The sequence below is a fragment of the Eucyclogobius newberryi genome, unplaced genomic scaffold (genome assembly GCF_026437365.1).
Source record: "Eucyclogobius newberryi isolate DKJ021-1_F unplaced genomic scaffold, fEucNew1.0.hap1 SCAF_11, whole genome shotgun sequence".
Classification (NCBI taxonomy): Eukaryota; Metazoa; Chordata; class Actinopteri; order Gobiiformes; family Gobiidae; genus Eucyclogobius; species Eucyclogobius newberryi.
The window spans coordinates 22808447-22831484 of record NW_027315735.1 but is presented as its reverse complement, the minus strand read 5'-3'; the positions used below and the strand labels follow the sequence as shown (position 1 = coordinate 22831484).

Below are 23038 nucleotides of genomic sequence, written 5' to 3'. Positions count from 1 at the left end.
AACAACAGTGGGTGGAAGAGTCTCCAAGTTGCTTTATGGATGATGTTTTGAAAGTATTTATAGAGCGGGCAGACTACTGCTCTGCATATTCTGTCTCTTACTCCTAAATAATTAAATGTTGTTATAAGGCCAAAAGCCTTTGACCCAGCTTACCTGCTCTGTGTCATTGAAAAGGAATTGTGTGCACAAAAACACATTGAACTAAAGGAAAAAAGAAAACCAGAAGATCCAGTTGAGCACGTTTGTGGTTTTCTTCGTCTACAAAAGCCTGCAGCCTCACCTTACGCATTTCTTTACTTAACACTTAGTTCAATCTTCAATCATGACACGCTGCCATTATTATAGTGAGTGACAAGGTTTTTGCCCCCAGAACATTAGTATTAGTTTTCTTCTGAAAAACCTAAATTAATTAAGATGCTTTGATGCACATTTGACGCACTGCTCACTCTGTGGAAAATCCCAATAAATCTGCTAGGATTAAGAAAGATTATATTATATATATATATATATTGTGGGTTACAGAGGTGAGTCTTCTTCAGAGACCATGTACTTTGTCAAGCAGAGTCCTTTAGCCGGAGCCAGACAGTCAGTCTCCTGATGAGCACTAATGCATTGACTTCCTTTGGCCAATCACAGATACATGTTACAGCACAAGAATGCTGCAGTCAGGTTAACTTTTAGTCTTAGAGATATGAGCTAAAATTAACTCCATGAAACTGTGAAGGAGGCTTGAGAGGAAAGGTCTGTCTCAACACTGATATGAACATGTAAATAAGTCATGGCTTCCATTGCACTCTCTGCTGTAAAAGCCAAACATGAACGTTTTTAGAATTCCCCGAGTTCTGCTGACGTGCAGAAAGACATGAAAAATGTATGTTTCTTTGAAAAATTCAAATGGTTGTCCTGAACTTTCCAAACATAGCCAATGTGAATAAAATATTTATTTTGTGAGATGCAAGATCAAACCATCTCGCTTCAGACTTAAATTACCGGTAAATAATAAAAAAAATCTTGTATTTGTAATGGTTTCCAACACGTCATTCAAAGAAACGATCAATTTTAGCAGCTTTTCTAATCTTTTAGACCCCTTTCCTGAGCTCAGTGAGAAGCTGGTCAGTGAAGCACCAGCAGAGGGAGACCACGGTACATGACAAATGCACTGCTTTTCTCTGCTTTAGCCAAGGACAAGAGGCTAACTCTAAAGCTTGCACATTCTGATATCATTATAGCTATTACTTGTAACAGATTAACGCGATTCTGAGAATATCGTATTTAGAACCAGAAGCAATCTTATACTTGCATCGGGTTTTGCAAAATGACTGTTTTCCAGATTCAGCCCATTTGTAGCAACATTATCTATTTTCAAGTTAACATTACAGGCTGATCATTTTAGTGGTTTTAAATAGTTATTTTATAAATCCATCCCGGGGAGCAGTAAATCTTAGCACAACTTTGGCTCCACAGGTGGGTGTTGTGTGTCGTCAGCGCGGCGCGTCTTTGTCCTGCCGCTTTCCGTCCGTCCTCCGCACACTGCGTCACAGCCACTCACAACAAGAACTTATACATTTTCCAGCCGGAGACTAAGGACAAAAACACTCGTCTGCCATCCAACAAACGCAATGTAAGTTTACATGTATGTGTTCTGCTTGTTTTACTTGGTTGCTAATCCAAAAAAGCGCGTCGCAAAACCCGGTCTTACCTGTGCAGCCAGGTACATGACACCTGTGGCACGTCTGCTACACACTTCTGATCCACACTGTGCGTTTAAGCTGTTTACGTGCTCAGATTTGAATCAGACTCCTCATTAATATAGCGCTTTTCAAGACAATAATAAAACTGGCATTTTTTTACTGATCTCATTTTGTGAAAAAGTAAATCCCAATGTTGTTTTCTGTAATAGCCGTAGCATGCTGGATCACTGTGTCTCAGATCAACCTGGACTAGTCAAATACAGAGCTGGACCTGTGGACATGGAGGAGCTGTCTCTCCTGGCCCTGCTGGAGTGTCCTCTGTGCTTGGAGCAGCTGGACGCCTCGGCTAAGGTCCTGCCCTGCCAACACACTTTTTGCAAGCCATGTTTGCAGAGACGGGAGACGGTGCACTCCCAGCTGATGTGCCCAGAGTGTCAAACACCTGCCCAGGCTGGGACAGCAGAGGCACTGCCCACTAACATCATGCTTGTGCACCTTCTGGAGAGACTGCGGGTCACCCAGGGGCCAACTCCGGGGCCCACTCAGGGGCACACTGAGGGGCACACTCAGAACATATTGATGCCCCACTACAAAGTGCCCTCTCCCCTCTCCCAGCCCAGAGTGGAGGACGCAGAGGGACCACAGCCAGAAAGTTATAGCTACAAGGACAATCAAGGCCAGAGTGAGGTGAGTACTGCCCCCCTCACACTAGTATATATGTCAAACTCGACAACAGTTATTTGCACTGATGTTCCCATTTATTATGTTCATTAAATATAGCATATTTTTTTTTTGTTTAACAGTGTTCCCAGTCAAATAGAAACCATTTGATACTTAGATATGTACTAAAGCAATTGCAAAAACTTGATTGGCCAAAATGTGTTTTTTGTTCTTGTTTTTTCCCCCATGGCTGATGGCTGTTGGTTGTTTGGAAATCAGACTAACCGATGGCCAATGAATAATCTCTGCTGATATTTTTGGGCTGATATTCTACAAATGTTGTGATCTGAAATTGCACCAAATTTATCCACAACCCTTTTTCACTGCAAACCCATAAGAGAGCTGTGTGGTCAGCTGTTCCCTCTTCATACCTTCAAATAAAACTAAATATTTTTCCTTTAGTCTAGTGGTCAGCCAAACCATCATTATGCTTTATGAATTAATATAAGATAAGATAACCTTTTTTTGTCCCACAATGGGGAAATTCCACTGTTGCATCACAGATTAGGCACAGAAGTAAATTATAAAAAAACATAACTATAAAAAACCTTGTAGAAAAACTCTCTCTTATACTCTTAATAAAAATAATAATAACACTCTTCAGTTTAATACAAAATTAATGTATACATTTCTGTTTAAATCTGTATTCAAATTAACCTTTTTATTTAATAATTGAATTAATGCTTCACTGCATCACATTTGAGTTAAAATAAATACTAAAATAAAAGCACTTATTCAATTACAGGTGTTTTCATTGCACTAAAACTTAACATGCCTCTTTGTGCTTGTCTTCATAAACTATTGCTTTGCGGGATAATGTTCCGCAGTATGACATGAAATCCATCTGCTATCACTATGGAGATTGTTTAAGATGGCAGAATGCAGTGCTGCTTTAATATCATCATGATCAAACTTAATAGAGACAGATTTAACTTAAGCACCGAACGTCAAAGAGGGCGAGGAAGGTGAAGAAGAGTCTCCCTGGAATAAGGCCGGTTGGTCTCTGACACAACAACTATTCTAGTCACAAAAACACATCATGACCTCATGGGCTTTGTAACGCCAAAGCAATGGGAGGAGTACTTTTACGGACTACGACAGACTACGACAAAGTCTGAGGAATACAGTCTGGCGGTAATGCAATACAGTCTGGCGGTAATGCAACACTTGGATGCTAACCGCCATAAAACAACAACAACAACAACAACAACAGAGTCTGAGGACTACGAAACGTCTGAGGAATAAAGTCTGGCGGTAATGCAACACTCGGATGCCAACCGCCATAAAACAACAACAACAACAACAACAACTATTCTAGTCACAAAGACATATCATGACCTCATGGGCTTTGTAACACCAAAGCAATGGAAGGAGTTATTTTACGGACTACGACAGTCTGAGGACTACGAAAAGTCTGAGGAATAAAGTCTGGCGGTAATGCAACAATTGGATGCCAACCGCCATAAAACAACAACAACAACTTTTGAGATTCCAGTACTGTATGTCCATAAAACACATAAATATGTTTTGTGTTTAATATAGTTGGAGAAAAAAAAACTATTTACAGGAACTAGCACTTTTCTAACCGATCTGCCAAAATGCCAATAAATATCAAGATGATCCATTTTGTCAATATCGCCCAAAAGCAAACTTGTTCTTTTATTGGTTTGGTCTATAGTGTTAATTCATTGGCATAACACCTCAGCGAAGTCTAAAATGGAAAAACAGGTTATACATTATTATACATGTTACATATTTCAGAAAATTGCACAGATGGATGGTGAATCAAATGAAATACACTGACACATTTTAATCTCCTCCTACATCTTCATTTTGAGGTTTGATGTAATTTTGCCAGTGTGTAGAGCTCATATCTATCTTCTACAATGCTGGTAAAATAAGCCAAATATCTACGTTTTTAATTTTTTTTATGAAAGAAAAGTTACATCTGGTTTAATTTCAGTGCATTTAAGGAGATTCTAGTCCAAGGTTGAGTCCAATCAAAAGGCTTGTGAGTCTGTTGTTGTTGTTGTTGTTGTTGTTGTTGTTGTTCTTTTGGGCTTTACAAATAAATTGAATTGTGCTTGAGTCAAAATTTGCCTTTGAATTTAAAGCATTGCTTGATCCAGGGCATTAATATAGATCTGTGTTATTTATCTTCTTTCTGTATACTCTACTTTAATCCTGTCTCAAACAACAAACATTCTGGGCCTACAGGTTTTGGTTAAATCTTCATTGCAAAACCATCGTCGAAGTTTGGTGAATGACCTTGTCTTTATCTCTGGAAATGGTGTTTCCCTGGCGGATCAAGACTTGGACTATGGAAACCCCAGTGACAACAGAAGGGTGTTCAGTGCTCCCAGCAGCCCGGCACCTTTATGCAGGGCACTGTGTGATTTCAACCCAGAAGCGATGAACCTGCAGGACAGTCATTGTTGCCTCGCCTTCCTCAAGGTCTGTTTCTGAAAGATTCACACGCCAGAACACTTGAATCACTAGAGCTTTTCGCACAGGTGTCAAGTCAGCCAAAAGTCAGAGCGAAACGTAAAAGGAGGCTACGGTTCGACCAATGGGGGTAGTGCTTTCAAAAATAAGTGACATGATTGACACGACCAATAGTGATCGAGGGCAACTGGAACTCCATATTCACCAGCGGCTCTGCAAAAACTCTGTCTGACTGCTACATAACTGACCAAAAGAGCAAGATTACTGATTATTGTTAATTACCATTTATTTGATCTAATTAATTGATTTATGCAGTACAAAATCACAAAGGTACATTACAATACAAGTACAGTTAGACATTACATGCCACATGATGCAGGAGAGTATTAGAAAGCTGTATAAAGAGTGTTCTCTTATGAGTAACATGATGGCAAAGATAATGACAGCGGCGATGATGGCTCTCGCCTGCCGCGCGACCGCCTTCCCGCTTCCCGCGCGACCGCCTTCCCGCGCGACCGCCTTCCCGCGCGACCGCCTTCCCGCGCGACCGCCTTCCCGCGCGACCGCCTTCCCGCGCGACCGCCTTCCCGCGCGACCGCCTTCCCGCGCGACCGCCTTCCCGCGCGACCGCCTTCACGCGCGACCACCTTCACGTCTGTCCAGAGGCAGGAAAATAAAGAGGAGGAACTACAAAAATGGAGTGAGACTATAAAATGACCCGGGCTACAGAGTGGAAACACGTCAAAAATCCTACAATCTCCCTCCCTCTCTCTCCCTCTCTCTCTCTCCCCCTCTCGAGTTGTGGCAGAAAGAATAAAGTCTAAAGAATAAAGTCTAAAGAATAAAGTCTAAAGTCTAAAGAATATAGCCTGAAGAATAAAGTCTAAAGAATAATAATTCTAATGCGGCACGAGAGGAAATGTCCCATCAAAATAAAAGCGGAAGAGGAAGTGAAGGCATTCATTGTGCCTCTGCTGGCCAATTGTGGAAATACACAATATCTGTAATGCACTTTTTTCATGGAGAATATAAAACATGAGTTTCAAACAAATCAGACAATGTTGAGGTTTTCACACAAAGGGTAGGGGGCGCTATAGAGTAAATTTGTTACATGGGTATTTATTTCCAATCAGACCATAAAAACGCATTAGTGAGTGAAATATGAGCTCCGTAGATGTCCTTGAAAAAACTGAAAATTAAGCCTTTTTTTCAGGGCGTGTTACGCAGAGACTGTAAAGAATATCAACATTCTTTTGGATATTTATTAAATTTCAATGTCTCTAGATGCAAAAGGTGTTGTTTTGAGCTTGATCGGACGAAAAACCTAGGACAAGTACGATTTTGAAAAAGAAAAGTCAAAAGTGGTGGGGCCACTTTGCTTCGACATGGCTGACTTCCTGTTTATCATACACCGATGCTGCCAGGTGCGTTTTACTCCTCAAAGGTCAGAGGTCAAAGGTAGCTCTATCACTGTCCCAAGTTTCATGTGCCTAGGCCAAAAATTAAGCGTTTCATGTTTTTCTTTTTTGAACTAGTCGTCACTGTTGCGACGGGCGTTCTCGCAAGCTCCATTTTATTGGAGTTCGGGCCGAGCCGATCGCGTCTATGTCCCCATGTGTGACATTCATCAATGTTTAGGGGGTCAAAAATGCCCAAGTTGTGGCAAAATTTTACCACGTAAAACAACAATAATAAGAAACCATGGCAAGAACAATGTCTCGGTCATTCCATTCTGGAAGGCTCGAGCCAATGACGGTTAATTCATAGTTACGCATAAACATACATATTATGCATGCATGTGTTAGTTTTTTTTGCTCCTCCTTTCCCCCTCTTCTACCTTTTCCACACACCGCTTTCTTCATTTGAACTGTTGTTACATTCCAATTAGAACATTTCCCCCTGCTCTTTATTGTCTCCCACGTCTCTTTTATTCATTTATTTTTCCACACTTTTTTACATGTAAACTAAGTGGTGGCATAGAGAATGAGCTTAGTTTTCTTAGTTATAAACTTATTATGCTTTGCATCATTTGCAAACTTGCTTTGTACCTACTTTTTATTGAATTTGAAATGCATTTTTATCTCAATGAATTAATGTCGTGAGGAAAAGCAATGGTGATGTCCACAATTGAATGAAATAAGTATAATACTTCCTGTACACACACATTTTTTTTCCTTTTAACCATTCAATTATTTCAAGTTAGAAAGGTCTATACCTTTCTAACTTAAAATAAATGTAAACAATACATACAACACAATCATTTATGTTCATTATTTAATAAATTTGAAATGCACAAGCAGCCTCCACTAATGGCCGGTGCTTTTTGTCCTTTCTCTGCTGCTATGACAGTTACTTAGCCTAAAGCCTTCTCCTGGCGTTACATAAGAAGCTCAGTTATGGGTTTGCGTTCCATTAAGGAAAGCTGAAGCATACCCTTTTATGGCACATGGTATGATATTTTAGACTGGTAACAGAAAGGGTCTTTGCCTGAAGACAGTAAAGGATGTTACAGTTACTGTAAACTTTGCAAAGATTCAGTCTTCTCTGTTTCTCATTTTAGGGCGACATTCTCACTTTTATCAGACGAGTGGATGAACACTGGATTGAAGCCAAGTTTGGGGTCAAAACTGGAATTTGCCCTCTGCAGTTTCTAGAGGTTTGTGCTTCTTTTATAGTGTAATTACTACGTTCTTTCTTGGTTTTCGTCTTTCTCTCCGCTTTAATTCCAAAACATTGTGAATCGTGGGCCTTTTCACCGTAATCAAGGCTGACACCTGCCGTTTAGGTCTTTGCTCTGATAGTGGGGTTCTTGTGGTGAACTGACCCATAGATGTCATTAATTCAGGTCAGTGCCCAGACACTACCTTGGTCTTTTATTAACATGTTCGATTCATCTGTAAATGCCACTTGCTTGCTACAAAGTGCTGAGGCAAAGAGTCTTGCTGATTCTGCAGCTGCTCATTAGTGTTGGGCTCTGTGGCTTAGTTTGCAATGTTTTCTTATCAAGCTGAAATAAGGAATGTCTTTAAGAAATTTGCTCTACAGCTGAGTTGTACACGCACATACACACGCACACACACTTTGACCATATTTTACACATCTTCATGTCCGTGCTTCTTTGGGCCGTCTCTGTACATAATCCTTTCATCGCGCTCTTGTGTCTTTCTGAACTTGACTCCTTGTGTGGTGCAGTCAGGCATGAAGACACCGTAATGCTTTCTCTGCTCTAGTGGCATAACAGCACATCGCTGTGGGAAGTGAAAGCATTAACCCTGCCATGCCTGTCTGTCCGTGGAGCTCTACATTTCACAGATCCTGCTGCTGCTGCTGCTGCTTTCTGAACACCAGTCAGCCTTTCCTGACTCATTTGAAGGGTACTTATTCCTCTACCTGACAGCCCGTCCAACAAGTTGTAGGGGAGTGAAGTCAAGCTAATAGAAAGTCGGTATTCAGCAGGAGCAGAGCTTTCTTTGATGTACTTTTGTAGGAGTCAGTCTCACTTTCTCTGTGTATTTTTGTTATGTTTTCATTTCTTTTAGCCAAATTTGGTGACTGCCAAACTACTTGAAGGTAAAAGTCGAAAGGGGAGCGACTCAAAGGATTCCCAATACTGGACCGGTAGCGGAAGCAAAAGCAAGGCCACTGACACATCAAGTAGGATCAGTCACCTCGGACCCTCTCAAGTCTCGGAACAGACTCCTATTGTTAATGCCCAGACTCATTCAAACCATCGAAAACAGCACGCAGACAGAAACAACCTGCATACTTCCAAAGGTGAGAGGGCCGCCATCAGCAGCTTCGGTCACAACGGTCATCACTACCGTGGCTCTGTGCCCCCGGCCGCTCGAAGCCACTCGCATTCATCCAGCGTGAACTCTCAGCAAAGACGTCTCTCTGAAAATTCACGCAGACGCCTGTCCCAGGTGAGCCACGTTTTGTTCACCACACATTCTCATAGATTTAAGTCACCTTTTGCCCAGTTCTTGATAACTAGCCTAGGCTTTTTTTTGTTTCCCAATTAAATTGAAAACATCTGTTTGGCTAGAGACTTCAGTTCTTCATGATGTAATAGTTTCTTTAGTCAATAAAATACTTAAATGTTCCTAGGAAACAGGGAGGAAACTGTGACACAAAGCTCAAAGAATGGACAAGTAAAATATTTCTCCCTCGTGTGGGCCGTAATGATGCAGTGGCCGTGACATCGGGTTAACGTAGATATAAAACATCAAGTGTGAATGATGTTCAGAAACTTTTAAAGGTCTTGAACCAAGGGAGACTGGGAGCCTGTACTCCCCTCCTTACATAAATTATGACCTAATACAAAAGGTGTGAACACAACATCAGAATATAGGTACGGTACTTTAATTGTGTTTCTCAACCTTTATTTCCTTTTATCTTGTTCCAATGTATCCAAAGTGTTTTTGAGAGGTAGATTATTTTTTGTATGGATTTTATAAAACTCTGCTGTCATCTCACATACTACAAAGCACAATTTATACACAAAGTAATTACAGAGAAAGAAGGGTGCAATATAAGCACAATTCATTTTAGAAGAGAAGAGTACTTATTTTATAACCAGATGACACAATCCACAGTAAAGTGATGAGATTAATTGAAAGTGTTTCTATGTTTCTAATGTATTTTACCTTTTCATCATAGACGCTTCGTAGCAAATATTTCTAAATTGAAGACAAGTGCCAAGGAATAGAAGAACGGATCAAAATATGACCTGTAGAAAGTGATAAAAACAGGAAGGGAGGATAGAAGTAAAACAGAGATCTGCATGTGGCGAGTGGGAGGCATTGAGAGCCCCTTGGTGTCAGTTTATCTCTGTGCTGATGATGGCGATGAGTCATTGCTGAGGTTTGTTACATAACAGACCTCTCTCTGCCCCGCTCCTTCCTCGCCTTTTAAAGGTAATCCTCATCAGTAGAGCAGTAACAGGAGCGTCCATGCACTTTCTTGCTACAAATGGTATTTTTACTAACTAAACTACCTCATTACCAAGACCCAGTTAGCAAACCTGTCCCACAGCCCTAGCCTTAACCAAATTACTTATTCCTAAACTTGACCCAAAACTTAACCTGATTGCAAAATAAAATGTCGTCAAAAATAAACATTTGCTAGCCATCAACACAAAGTGACTATTGTGTGGCATAACTGGGTTGGATGGGAGGAAATTGTGCAGATATTTCTCATTAACGGCTTTCACATTGGACTAAATGGTAGCAATGCCACTTGGATATTGTATACTCTCTGCATCAATATGTCTGGTTACATCCTAAATGTCTTCAATCCAGTAGAGCTGTAGTTGACTAAACAAATTATTGCTTGATTAAGGACATTGTCTCATTGATTAAGCGACTCTCAAGACTCCGGTTAATTCATTCCATGCCTTTTCCTTCTTGTTGTTATTGAAATCCTTATAATCCCAACAAAAATAATTAGTTGACTATATTCTACTTAGAAGTCATCAACCAATTAATCAACTAAACAACCAAAAGATCTGCATCCAAGGGCTTTTTTATTCAAAATCAATTTCTTCCAGTTGTACAGTGAATGACCTACGATATCATAAATTAATATGTTCATTCTACTCTTACAACACTGCTGCATCTTTGTGGATCTTTGTGTCATATGTTTTGGTCTATAATAGAAAATATAACTTTGTTTTAGATTTTTTATATATGATCAAATGTAAGTTTGTTCTGTCCAGTGTTCCCATAACTATGATTTTGTGTGACTGAGAAGAGGTCCGCAAAATACAGAAATGGAAGAGGTTATAAGAGCCATAAATAATTAAATGCTACGGGCACATGCCCAGGCTTTTATAAACAAGGTTGAGATAAATGGCTATTTCCACATGAAAAGTTCTGAGTGACATATCTGAAGACAAACATGGAGGATATATAGAACTAAGGCTGTACCGTTGTAGCATGGTTTAGCATGATGGATTTTTACTGTATCCTTCCTTGTGTGTTTTTTCTGTTGCCTTTGGCCAAGTCATCATTGTACATGATAATGTGTTCTCAATAGACTTGCCTGAAAAATATTGAATACATAAACACTAAGGAGTTCCTGCATGTGATCTAAATCAAATACGTACTTTCTACTTTTGCCTCATTACAATTTAGCTTTGTGCCCTTCTGAAGTATGACGGTTATGCACTGAAGCAAAGTATATTCTAAAGAATGAGTGCTTGGCCCAAGGGTGAGGCTGAGTGGTACAGTCCAGTAAATGGCATGGAGCAATCCATGACATCACTGTGCAGATAATAATATGCAGGAACCTCATCCTTATGCTACAACAATAAGGGCAGACTCATCTGAGGCACTAAACTGAAATATAATATTTAATTGTCCTTTTTGTATTACCAAATGTAAAAAATGCATTATTATTGTTGTTGTATTATTCACATGTGTTTTTTCACACCTTTTCCTTATTTTGCTACACCTGAACCTATATTCAAACGTACTGCATATTCTATGGTTCATCACAGAATTATTATTATACTTCTGTGCCTAATCTGTGTTGCAACACTTGGATTTCTCCATTGTGGGACAAATACAGTTTATCTGATCTTATCGTTATAATATTAATAAAAAACGCTTTGAACTAGCTTTTTTAAAGAAACAAATCTTGACGGCTGCATGTTGATGTAAATGTATTCATTTTTTGACTTTTGCAATCAATATTTGACATTTTCTTGGCATATCTCAAAAGAGTGAGAAGAGGATGTCCAACGAGGCTCCACCCACTCTGACTCTGATGAACCCTCAAATGTCATCGGTCGACGGCATAAACTCCTCCACACAGCAGCTTTCCATCAGCGTGTGAGTCATATATTGTTATTTTTTAAAATGTATTGAATGAACAAAAATGACCAATAATTAAAGATGCACTATGTAACTTTTCTGGTAGAAGGTCTGCCACCTACTTGTCTCCATGGAGATGTTACCGCTTTGCCTGGAAAGTTCAACAGTATAGTATTAAAATATACTATCTTGCATTAAAACAATTTCTGGTGTGTCTAGTCGGGTCTCCACAGATCTGGCCTGTAACCTCGGCCTGGTGGCATTACCTGTTTGTCTATGTTTAAATGCTGTGGAATATTGTAGGCAAAACCATACCATCTCCAGTTGGTGTCAGACCCTCAACCAGAAAAGTTACATTTGGTGCCTTTTAGAAAGCTTTTCAGTTTAAATAGTAATAAATGTTCCCTTAGTTGTGCTGTGCTCTACTCTTACAAACCACGGCGTCCAGAGGAGCTGGAGCTGAGAAGAGGAGAGATGATGGGCGTATATGGCAAGTTTAAAGAAGGCTGGCTCCGTGGGTTATCATTACGAACTGGCAAAGTGGGCATTTTACCAAGTAACTACATAACGCCTGTGCTGAGGTAAAAGATCATGATCTTTGGCTATGTAATATTGTTTAGAGATTGTCCAGTCTTTTTGGTGCACAGACAATAAAAGCTGAATGAAATGTTTTCAATGTGCTTTGTTAAATGTAAATGATCAGTAATGTCCATATGCATGTTTTTTGTAGAACATCTGCCAAACTTTTTGAGACCAAAGCAGCCAATACGCCATCACAATACAACTCAGTATCTGGAAGGAAACCCACAGCTACTAGGAATTCCGCTGTGGTACTTGCTCTTGATAAAGTAAACGCTGATGGAACAATATACCCAACAGGACAAGCCCCATCTGTACCCAACGGAGCAGTGCACGCCATGTCATCTACAGGAGCTTCCTTTCATGGGGGTTCTCAGGGTTGGGACACAGTTAGGCGCATCTTCAACCCACACAGAAGTGAGTGCTAAGTTTAATGTCCACTTGCTGTGTTATGCAAGTGTGTTGTGGGGTGCACAATACTCACTAAAGTATGTCTGTCCAGGCGTAAATCAGTTCAACCAAATGTCAAATACAAACAGCTCATCCAATACAAGGCACTTTGCTCAAGTTCAAGAATCTGGCTACTCACCAGCCTTGCAGAGGAGGAGGAATATCAACATCCTGGCTAACTGTGTCAGACCTTTTGGATGGATGAGTGAGTCAATAGCGCCCTCTGCTGCTGCTTATCATAAAGACAGAGACTTTTCTTCAGCACTTGAGGCAGCATTTCAGCAGCCTCCCACTGCTCCACAGTCTATCCTTGTCAGACCTGACACTCTTAAAAACCTCGGAGAAAAGGTTTGTAAAAAGAATTGTCTAGTGTCTTACCTGCAGCTCTCTGATTATAATGTATCACTATTCATTTATATGTCTTTCAGCCTGCTAAGTCGGTCCGTTTCCTCTCGGATGAAGATTACCCCCCTCTAAGACGACGTACTTCCTCCTGGTCTGCAGGACAGGTTGCATCTAGTAACCAGTCTGGCCTCTCTCCTCTAGAAGTATGGGCCCCATCGCTCACACTGGGCAGAGATGGACCAGGAATAATCATGACGGAAGGAAAAGCTCCTATTTTTAGAAAGAGCCTGGAGAAAACCATCACGGAACTCAACTCAAATGGTCCAGTATTGCCCCAGCCAGTGTTTGCCGCTGTGTCAGCTCAATTTAGCCCCACCAGGTGCCTTAATATGTTTGTATTGTTTTTTATTCTACTGTTGCCATAATCATTTAGGCTATAATTTGGTTTGTTTGATTTAGCTGGGCCTTAGCACTGTAATAAATAGGCACACTGTTAATAAAACATTTTTGTAAGTTTATCTACACAAGTGGTGCTTCATATTAATTTGTGTTTTTATTTCCCTTAGACACAGAGTGACGAAAACTCATTTGGCACAGATGGACTCGGAGCTCACTCTAGTTCAAGGAGAGCTTGTATTGGTCCACAGACCTCGACCTGATGGACGTTTCCTTGTGACACAGGAGAGCAGTGGACACACAGGCTTGTTCCAAAATAACATGCTTCAAGTCCTGGAGAAGCTCAGCTGATATATCCGTCATCAGATTATTTTCATTTTATTCTAAAGGAAATAGAGGTCTGCAGAGGTCAAACAATGAAATACTTTGAGTTCTAAATAAATAATGCTGCCAATTTGAAATCCCACTGATTGTATTTCGTGCATCATATTGTGTTGTGTGTTTGAATCTTATTGTATGGTAGACAGTATTTATAGAAGACTTAATATTCAGCTCCAAAGGTATTTGTGCTTATTTACTACACATGCAGATTTTGCACATGAATCTCATTTGACTATTCCCTACTTCTGTGCTTGGTGAGTGCCTTTGTCCTACTCTAGAAATAGGAAAATACCAATTCTGTAAATAAAATACTTTGAGAGCCTTGATTTGAGTTGTATTCTTTATGAAAGTACATTTTATGGGACAAATGTTCTGTCTACTGACCAAGGTAGATCCTTATTCACTGGTGCGCATGCGCTGACTGGCACGGTGCGTCGGTCGGATAGGATCATTTGTTATGGTCACTGCTCTAGCTTTAATGTTCTCTGAGTGCAGCGCAGAGTCATCAGAATAAAACATTGTCACGACATTTCACATACCCGAGTTTCACGATGCCGGTAAGTATGCGCATCTACGGTTTAGGATGTTTTTGCTGAATGTTTCCTCCCTCCGATTCACGCAGCTGAGGCTACCCGGCTAGCATAGTTAGCCTAAGCGCGTATAATTGTTAAAAACTATTAAATTCTCTAGGATAACATTTCTCCAGATGCCTTTTATATCGTAAAATCACACATTTCACGTAATTTGCAGCATGAACGAGCAGTCTTCTTGGCTTTGACTCGCGACACTGATGGTTTGCTAGGTTTGCCTAGCAACGGATCATTTACATCCCTCACCCGAAACCAGCCTTTAGTAAACCATGAGCCTTATTTTATAAGACATTGTTAATTGAATGTGTTTCTTCATTTCAGAGCAATAAGCTCGAAAAGCAGGAGGTTAGTGACAATGTCAAAGTGGTTGTCCGATGTCGCCCCTTCAATCAAAAAGAGACTATGATGGGCCACAAACGGGCCGTCATTGTGGACGAGAACAGAGGGACAATCACAGTTAACAAGCTTGAGACTCCCAACGAGCCCCCCAAGACCTTCACATTTGACACAGTGTTTGGACCAGACAGCAAACAGCTGGACGTCTACAACCTTACAGCCCGTCCCATCGTCGACTCGGTATTGGAAGGATATAATGGTATATTACACTGTATTAATCCAGCACCAACTCTTGTGTTGGTAATAAACACACAAACACACACTTAGTTCAAAGGTAATTCTTATTATTGCACTTGCTTTTTAAATTCACATTTCATTTTCCAAAATCTACACACAAAAACAAAAAATATTACCACAAATAAATAAAAAATCAAAACAGCTACTGCATAGATCAGGGGTGGGCAAACTGCGGCCCGCGGGCCACATCCGGTCCGCCAAGCTTGTCCAAGTAATATTTAAAAAAAAAAAAAAATCTGTCTTCTTTCCTTTTTCTGCCCTCAGGCATCTGTCTCCACTTGTATCCTTAATAAATATGACGTGAAATGAATTAAATAATAGATTCAATAGCCTATATTTGACAGAAAAGTGATATTTTATTTGATATTTCATTTTGGGGATTTTTTTTTTTTCACACCAATGATCGCAGGCCGGCCCTCCGCTGCTTGCCTGGATTTGAATATGGCCCTCGGAGGAAAATAATTGCCCACCCCTGGCATAGGTTATTCATTTTCAATTTAAATTAAGACTTTGATACATCTTGAAACAATGTCAAATAGCCTCAAGTTGGTAACGAAATATTGTACACTTTTCTAATTTACACTTCCATGTTAATTTCAGGCACAATTTTTGCTTATGGACAAACGGGAACAGGAAAAACCTTTACCATGGAAGGTGTAAGAGCTGTGCCAGAACTCCGAGGCATTATCCCAAATTCTTTTGCCCACATATTTGGCCACATCGCAAAGGCAGAGGGTGATACAAGGTATAATCTAAATGTAGGAGTTGTATTTAATACAATTATTTAATACTGTATAATTCCTTTTTGATTTTGTTTGTAAATGGATAGGTTTTTGGTTCGTGTTTCATATCTTGAAATTTACAATGAAGAGGTGCGAGATTTGCTTGGTAAAGATCAGCTGCAGCGGCTTGAGGTAGTGTGTTGTATCTACATATAAACACTATTTGGTGTCATCTCTAATTTATCCAAGAGTGTTCAATTATTTAAAAAAAAGATTCAGTTGTAGTCATCTGGACATGGTTTTTTAAGTCATTCTCAATCTGTGGACCTAGTCTGCAAACTCGGATATTTATCCTTCTCTGACGTGGAACCTCCTGATAATAGCCTGTCCTGTTCACCTATTTTTTTCTTTGCATTGTTTTAAATTTCCCCCAAAATTAATCTTCTTTGTTGGACTAACAGCCCAGTAATGGACCATAGAAATCCTATTGTTAGCTGGCTGCTGCTCCCTTAGCCCCCTCATCACTGATGAGTACCTGATTAATCTAAACTCGGATATTCATTCTACTTTGAGCTAGAGTTACACAGCTCAGAGTAGGATAAATATCCAAGTTCCCAGACTAGATCTTTGGATTGATAATGATACTTGGAATGAAAGTCGCCTTGTTTAAAAAAAAAAAAAAAAAAATTGTCCAGATTACTGTATGTTTTTGCTACAATAATTATTTTTAAATATTTGAAAGCAAGCCTTATCAATTGAGCATTTTTTTCCTAACAGGTAAAGGAACGGCCAGATGTTGGTGTGTACATTAAGGACTTGTCTGGTTATGTTGTTAACAATGCCGATGACATGGATAGAATTATGACACTAGGGCACAAAAACAGTAAGCATTTTGGGCTTTGACTTATTCATGGTCTTGTATATGAAATGTGACAGGATGAACTGTTGAATTATATTTTCATTTTCTCTTTTGTTAGGATCAGTTGGAGCAACCAATATGAACGAACATAGCTCCCGTTCTCACGCCATCTTCACCATTACAATTGAGTGCAGTGACAAGGGTGTTGATGGGGATCAGCATGTGCGCATGGGAAAGCTTCATCTGGTTGATCTTGCTGTATGTATTTTTTTTTACATCTGAGTGTAGAAATGTCATATTTCTTTCTTTTTCATCACCTCCTCTATCCCTTTCCCCACACAGGGTTCAGAGAGACAGGGTAAAACTGGAGCCACGGGTCAGAGATTGAAAGAAGCCACCAAAATCAACCTGTCTCTTTCTACTTTGGGTAATGTAATTTCTGCTCTGGTGGATGGCAAGAGCACTCATGTGCCCTACAGGAACTCTAAACTGACACGCCTTCTGCAGGACTCCCTAGGTGGCAACTCCAAGACCATGATGGTAATGTGAAAAAATATAAACATAGATGTAGACCATTAAACTCCATCCTCTGAAAACGGACCTATTTTTTCTTTTTTATATTAGTGTGCAAATATAGGCCCTGCTGACTACAACTATGATGAGACCATCAGCACGCTGCGCTATGCTAACAGGGCTAAAAATATCAAGAACAAAGCCAGGATCAACGAGGATCCAAAAGACGCTCTACTTCGTCAGTTTCAGAAGGAAATTGAAGAGTTAAAGAAGAAGCTCGAGGAAGGTAGTTCTACAAACTATTTCCACTGACCTATAATAATGTAAAGGCCAAATCAAATCAATTTATTTTTGTAAGGCCCAAAATCACAACAACAGTTGCCTCTGAGGGCCACAGGGAGAAATGAATCAACAATGTCTGTGGTGGCGAGGGAGTCAGACAATCTTATTATTAGTATTGCCAAACAATACTAATAATAAGAACAAGAAGCATGAAATGTCTCAATCCATAAGAAGTTTGTTCTCTCAGCCTCAATAACAAGCTTAAGACTTTGTAAGAAAAGTCCCTCACACAGTCGTCTCAATAAAATAAATGAGTGCAATTTTTTTGGTACTTCTGAATTTTCTTCTGAAAAGTCTTCAGCTAAGTTCCTTTCCTCCTACGAGAATCTGTCCAAAAACGAGCCTCATTTCAAGCTCCATCAGAACTGCCTAACCGCTCTATGCCACAGCAGATACAGTATGTTGTTGCTATGAAGATTGTCAACATTGGCAGCACAGTTTTAATAATTGTTAAAAGTGTGATGTCATGTGACCAAATTGAGTAGGAACTTTCTTTGAGCCTCATAATGAATTAAAGACAATGCAGGGGACATAAATAATATCACAAAATAATATCAGATGGTGTAACTACGATATTCTTTGATATCTTATTTTACAATCATCACTTAACAAAGCCTTTTGATAATCCAAATGACAAAAAATGGGAATTGTTTCTCAAAAGAGAAAGCGATTCGAATTAGCCTCACCCAAAAAGATCTGCTCAGCCGAGGTGTCAAAAACGAGCTGCAAGAACTAAATTAAATCATTACATCCGTTTGTAGTCCTAGGTTCAAGAACAAACTTGATTCTGTGTGAATTATGAATTGGCCTCTTTCATGCGTTTGCTAATTACACTGTTATGTTATGTGTTGCGCCTGTGTACACTTCTAGGAGAGGAGATCTCAGGTTCTGAGGGAAGTGAGTCTGAAGAAATGGATGAAGGTGAAGATGAGCCAGGTGAAGCCGTAGAAGGTCGTAGAAGAAGACGAGGTGGGTGAAGTTAATTTGGCTAATGTGACTGTTTACTTAGTTCACTTATCTTGATATCTGCTTTTTGTATTAGTCTGACACTGACTAAACTTAAGAAAATGATCTCAATCTGAGGTTAAAATTCAGACTCTCTACTATGCTTTATCATGCACTTTTTAAACATTGGAATTTCCAAAATACTGTCATCTTTGCCACATAGTTCACGTAAACAGTCCTACGTTTATAGAAAGACTGATTGATGATAACGATCTTCTGGTGTGTCATTTAGTTATTTCACCCATAACGGTCACCTTCAGGAGCAGTGACTCAGAGCTTTTATTTTCGCTTTCAGAGAATAAATTCTAAAGTAATTTCTCAACCACTCTTAAACTTAAGCCTATTTTCACAACAACATCATATAAATATATCACTTCTCTACGGACACATTAGCAATAAGCTGTATAGTGTATTATACATTGTGTAGTTATAAATCGAATACATGTGTGAAAAGGGCTCTATAATCTCCTTATTGATTTGATTAAACTATGGACCTGATCCTGAGCACACTGTGGTTTGACCAAACTAAAGGGTATTCCTTACTGACCATAAAAATATTTCCGCCAACATTTTTAGCACTGCACTGTTGTTGTCCATAACCTCCATGTTTATATGCTTACACACCACCTTTTCTTTAGGGAGAAAGAAGGTATCTGCTGACAAGATGGTGGAAATGCAGGCAAAGATTGAAGAGGAACGAAAGGCTCTAGAGGCCAAACTTGATATGGAGGAAGAGGAAAGAAACAAGGCCAGAGCAGAGCTGGAGAAAAGGGAAAAAGACCTACTCAAAGCTCAGTATGTATATTCTTTTTTTCTGCCTTAATTTTAAACTTGAAAAATACTGCTTGAACATAAAAATAGTAAACCAGTTACACTCCAACAGACAGGAGCACCATCTTCTGCTGGAGAAGCTATCCGCCTTGGAGAAAAAGGTTATTGTTGGTGGAGTAGACCTCTTGGCTAAGGCTGAGGAACAAGAGAAGCTGCTGGAGGAATCAAACAATGAGCTGGAAGAACGTCGCAGGAGAGCGGAGCAGCTGCGCAAAGAATTGGAGGAGAAAGAGGTTAGTCTTTTGATCTAATTCTACACTGTTATGATGCCCCCAAAAGTGTGAATACGCATAATATTTTTAATTATTGACAAGGTCCATTATCCTGAAATATGACAAAAAATTGCCAATTAATAACTGCCAATGTTGTGATGTGATCTGAAACATGGATGTTGAGCCTACATTTGCATATAGCTGTGTTTCTCTGGACACTAAATAAGATTATGCATTTTAATGACATAATTGTATTTAAAATCTGGTCTCTTCTGATTAAATGCTTCACTAGCATAGCATTTCTTGTATTGCACCATCAGGACACGACATCATACAAACACAACCACATTTCACTATAATTGTTTTTCATTTTAGTGTTGGATTGTGGCTGGAGATGATGGGTATTAGGTGGACGTAGGGCTGGTCATAATGGATTGTTTGCATTTAAGCATTTAGACGCAATGAATTGTATACATGTGGAACTTTATGGTTTGAGCAATCTGTTGCCATCTGAATTATGTGTCGTAACTTTAAAATTTCTAAATCTCTTTAAAATCTTAAAACAGCAAGAACGTCTAGATATTGAAGAAAAGTACACAAGTCTTCAAGAAGAAGCCCAAGGAAAAACAAAGAAACTAAAGAAAGTGTGGACCATGCTGATGGCTGCTAAGTCTGAGGTAAGAACTTTTTTCAATATAGTATTTGTGGTGTTCCTCTTTTAGTTTTTCAACAAAGCGGTGTCTGCTGTTTTAGATGGCCGATTTGCAGCAGGAGCATCACAGAGAAATTGAGGGTCTCCTGGAAAACATCCGTCAGCTGAGCCGAGAGCTGCGTCTGCAGATGCTCATCATAGACAGCTTTATTCCACAGGAATACCAGGTTTACCACATTTCACAGTGATTTATGAATTTGCGGGGGGGGGGGGGGGGGAAATTTGACTATTGTGATTTAAGTTTGATTTTTTTAATAGGAGATGATCGAAAATTATGTGCACTGGAATGAAGACATTGGAGAATGGCAGTTGGTGAGTAAACCCTGACATAGTGCCGTAATGTATCTGGCCAAATCTGTTTGACTTTTCAACCTTAATTACAGAAATGTGTGGCTTATACTGGCAACAATATGAGAAAACAAATCCCTGTGCCAGACAAAAAAGAAAAAGATGTATGTTTTCCATTTATTTCAATGTTTTTGAAAGTTTCTTCTTAACCAAGTGAACAAATTGTAATTCTGCAATTTTCAGCCGTTTGAGGTGGACTTGTCCTATGTGTACCTTGCATACACAGAAGAAAGCATGCGGCAGTCACTCATGAAGCTAGAAAGACCCAGGACATCCAAAAGCAGTAAAAGTGGACGTCCAAAGACAGGACGGAGGTATTTACAGTGTACAGTTTTTTCCCCTAAATACGACCATCAAAACAACTTTTTCAAACGTTTGCTCTGTCTTGCCCATCTTTTGTTGCCCAGACTTTGTAGTAGATCTTTCCAAATATTTTAAGTTTAATTAGCTATGATGATTGTATTGCTCTTTGCATGCTTGACAAGGCTTAGGCCATATCTTAATAAAAATAACTTGTAGCTTTCACATGTATAGTATTTAGACGAGAGACAAATTCAAGCAAGCGTACTGGTGCTCTATTTAAAAATAAAAAATTAACACGCTTCCTGAATTCATTGATAATAATTATCATGTCTCTATCTTCACACAGGAAAAGATCAGCAAGGCCAGATGCTGTTATCGAATCTCTTCTGCAGTAAAACAAGTTTAGGTAACAATTATTTCAAAATGTGAAGAAGCATTTTGTTAAAGTTGATGTTGTAAACTTAATCACACTGTCCACATTATTTGTATTATATTATGACTGAACACGCATTTTGGGGAACTGTTAAGCTGTGTATTTAACTGTATACATAAATACATTTAGAGCGCAATAGTTCTCATTGCTATTGAATGGTAATTTTTCCATTCTAAAATAAGTGAAACGTATATTGCATGCCATGTTAGTGCCATGTCCTCACATTCTCTATGATATCGTAATTTTAGTCACAAATATAGGCTACTGCCGCCTTAGATTTCTGCACTGGAAGGTTATTGTGGACTGGGGCACATTACTGTTCGGTTCAACTTTTGTTTTGCATCATGATGTGTCAAATGTTTACAAACACCAAACTGCAGCTTTTATTTATTAAATTATTTTTCATGTTTTATCTCGCATACAATTGTTCTGTTAATAAATAGGTGATATCCCCACCTGCTGCTCTTTCCTGTATTCATGTTAAAAGTTCTCACCCTGGTGTAAAAGAGAGCTCACATTCAGCTTAACAACATTAGTTGACGTTTTGATTTATTTTTGAGAAATTTAAATACAAAATGCCATTTGTAATACAGTAAAATATTTTGACTTTAAATACAGATAAATACAGGATATATAAGCGTGTTAACCACAAGTAGACTGCTACAAAGAATTCGATCCCGGGAGGTGAAGATTCCTTAAAGCAGCAATAACGCATCTTCTGATGTCTAACAGCACCACATTGATGGTATTTGTCACTGTGGAGTTGTTATCACAATTTTCCATTTGAATCTGTAAAAAAGATTGGGAGATTAATACATATACTATAAATGCAATGATACTTTTGAAACAGTTTAGACTTCACTATAAAAAAGTGTTCACATTATAATAAGATAGTAACATTACCTCGTTGTACTTTCTCAAAAGTGTTTTCAAATCCTTCATATTTGTACTGTTGTTGTTAGTGGTAAGCAGGGACTTCTCAGCAAAACAGAAGCAACATTTCTGTAAAAGACAATTTAGTTTATAAAAGACAAACTAAATATATATAAATATAAAAAGCTGAACAATTATTACTTTACAAATGCTTTTTCCAGGTATTGCCGGCACATTTCCCTGTGGGTGCTTTAATGACAAGACAATTGTTAGGATTTTTAAACGAAGCATAAATACAACGACAAGAGTTACTTTACCTCCAAGATCAAGTCATTCACGGTTTTATTCATTTTCTGCAGCAGGCAACGTTGATCACATTTTGATCTTGTTGCATTAAGAATAGCACCAAACATGACTAGCCCAAAAGTGTAAATGAGTTTCTTCATAATTAAAGACCACTGGCAGAGCGAGGAGAGGAGATATCCACGGTTGGGTCGAAAGTGTGTTGATCACATGCATTTTCTCACTTATAAACCACAGCATTTAGATGCATCAGAGGAAGACACCAAATATGGACACTTCTTTATGGAAACTGTTCATAATTTTCATTCTTACATGTTCCACTATGATTGGCAGCATACTTGCCAATCTAATGGTAATCACCCTTATCAACAAGCTTGTTGTAACACAGTAAGGTGTAAAGGAAACCCCCTTTTATTTATGTTTGCTTAAATCTTGCTAGCCTAACTTGAATTAATGTAGATTAACAGTTAGTGTTTCCCCGGCATGTGAGTGTGTGTGTGCGTGTGCGTGTGTGTGTGTGCATTTGGGCTATTTTGA

The 23038-nt window shown here is 39.2% G+C and overlaps 2 protein-coding genes across 3 annotated transcripts; both read left to right on the top strand.

Moving 5' to 3' along the window:
- The first annotated feature begins 1516 nt into the window (after positions 1–1516).
- On the top strand, positions 1517–14148 carry sh3rf2 (SH3 domain containing ring finger 2). 2 transcript variants are annotated; one of them, XM_072438663.1, is made up of 11 exons: positions 1517–1621; positions 1901–2378; positions 4629–4865; positions 7417–7512; positions 8396–8779; positions 11580–11689; positions 12082–12252; positions 12402–12667; positions 12753–13048; positions 13129–13424; positions 13612–14148. In XM_072438663.1, exons 2-11 carry the CDS (start codon positions 1908–1910, stop codon positions 13790–13792), a joined length of 2508 nt encoding a protein of 835 aa, XP_072294764.1. In that variant the 5' UTR covers positions 1517–1621; positions 1901–1907; the 3' UTR covers positions 13793–14148. The 2 variants fall into 2 exon arrangements, with proteins under 2 accessions (XP_072294764.1, XP_072294772.1); XM_072438671.1 differs by having other exon boundaries at positions 1532–1621; positions 1930–2378.
- Positions 14149–14234: 86 nt separating this feature from the next.
- On the top strand, positions 14235–21780 carry kif3a (kinesin family member 3A). The gene is made up of 17 exons (XM_072438650.1): positions 14235–14379; positions 14734–15007; positions 15646–15790; positions 15875–15959; positions 16545–16650; positions 16745–16884; positions 16969–17166; positions 17251–17425; positions 18352–18450; positions 19125–19281; positions 19370–19550; positions 20096–20206; positions 20283–20408; positions 20500–20553; positions 20625–20693; positions 20773–20903; positions 21239–21780. Exons 1-17 carry the CDS (start codon positions 14374–14376, stop codon positions 21285–21287), a joined length of 2106 nt encoding a protein of 701 aa, XP_072294751.1. The 5' UTR covers positions 14235–14373; the 3' UTR covers positions 21288–21780.
- The last annotated feature ends 1258 nt before the right edge of the window (positions 21781–23038 follow it).

What these genes read in the sequence shown, in the direction of transcription:
- sh3rf2 (XM_072438663.1), top strand. Translation starts at nt 1,908, where the DNA reads ATGCTGGATCACTGTGTCTCAGATCAACCTGGACTAGTCAAATACAGA. An exon ending in GCCCTCTGCAGTTTCTAGAG is followed by an intron (nt 7,513 to 8,395) that starts GTTTGTGCTTCT and finishes CATTTCTTTTAG; the next exon opens with CCAAATTTGGTGACTGCCAA. An exon ending in CAGCAGCTTTCCATCAGCGT is followed by an intron (nt 11,690 to 12,081) that starts GTGAGTCATATA and finishes ATGTTCCCTTAG; the next exon opens with TTGTGCTGTGCTCTACTCTT.
- kif3a (XM_072438650.1), top strand. An exon ending in ATCAGCTGCAGCGGCTTGAG is followed by an intron (nt 15,960 to 16,544) that starts GTAGTGTGTTGT and finishes TTTTCCTAACAG; the next exon opens with GTAAAGGAACGGCCAGATGT. An exon ending in CGTCCAAAGACAGGACGGAG is followed by an intron (nt 20,904 to 21,238) that starts GTATTTACAGTG and finishes ATCTTCACACAG; the next exon opens with GAAAAGATCAGCAAGGCCAG.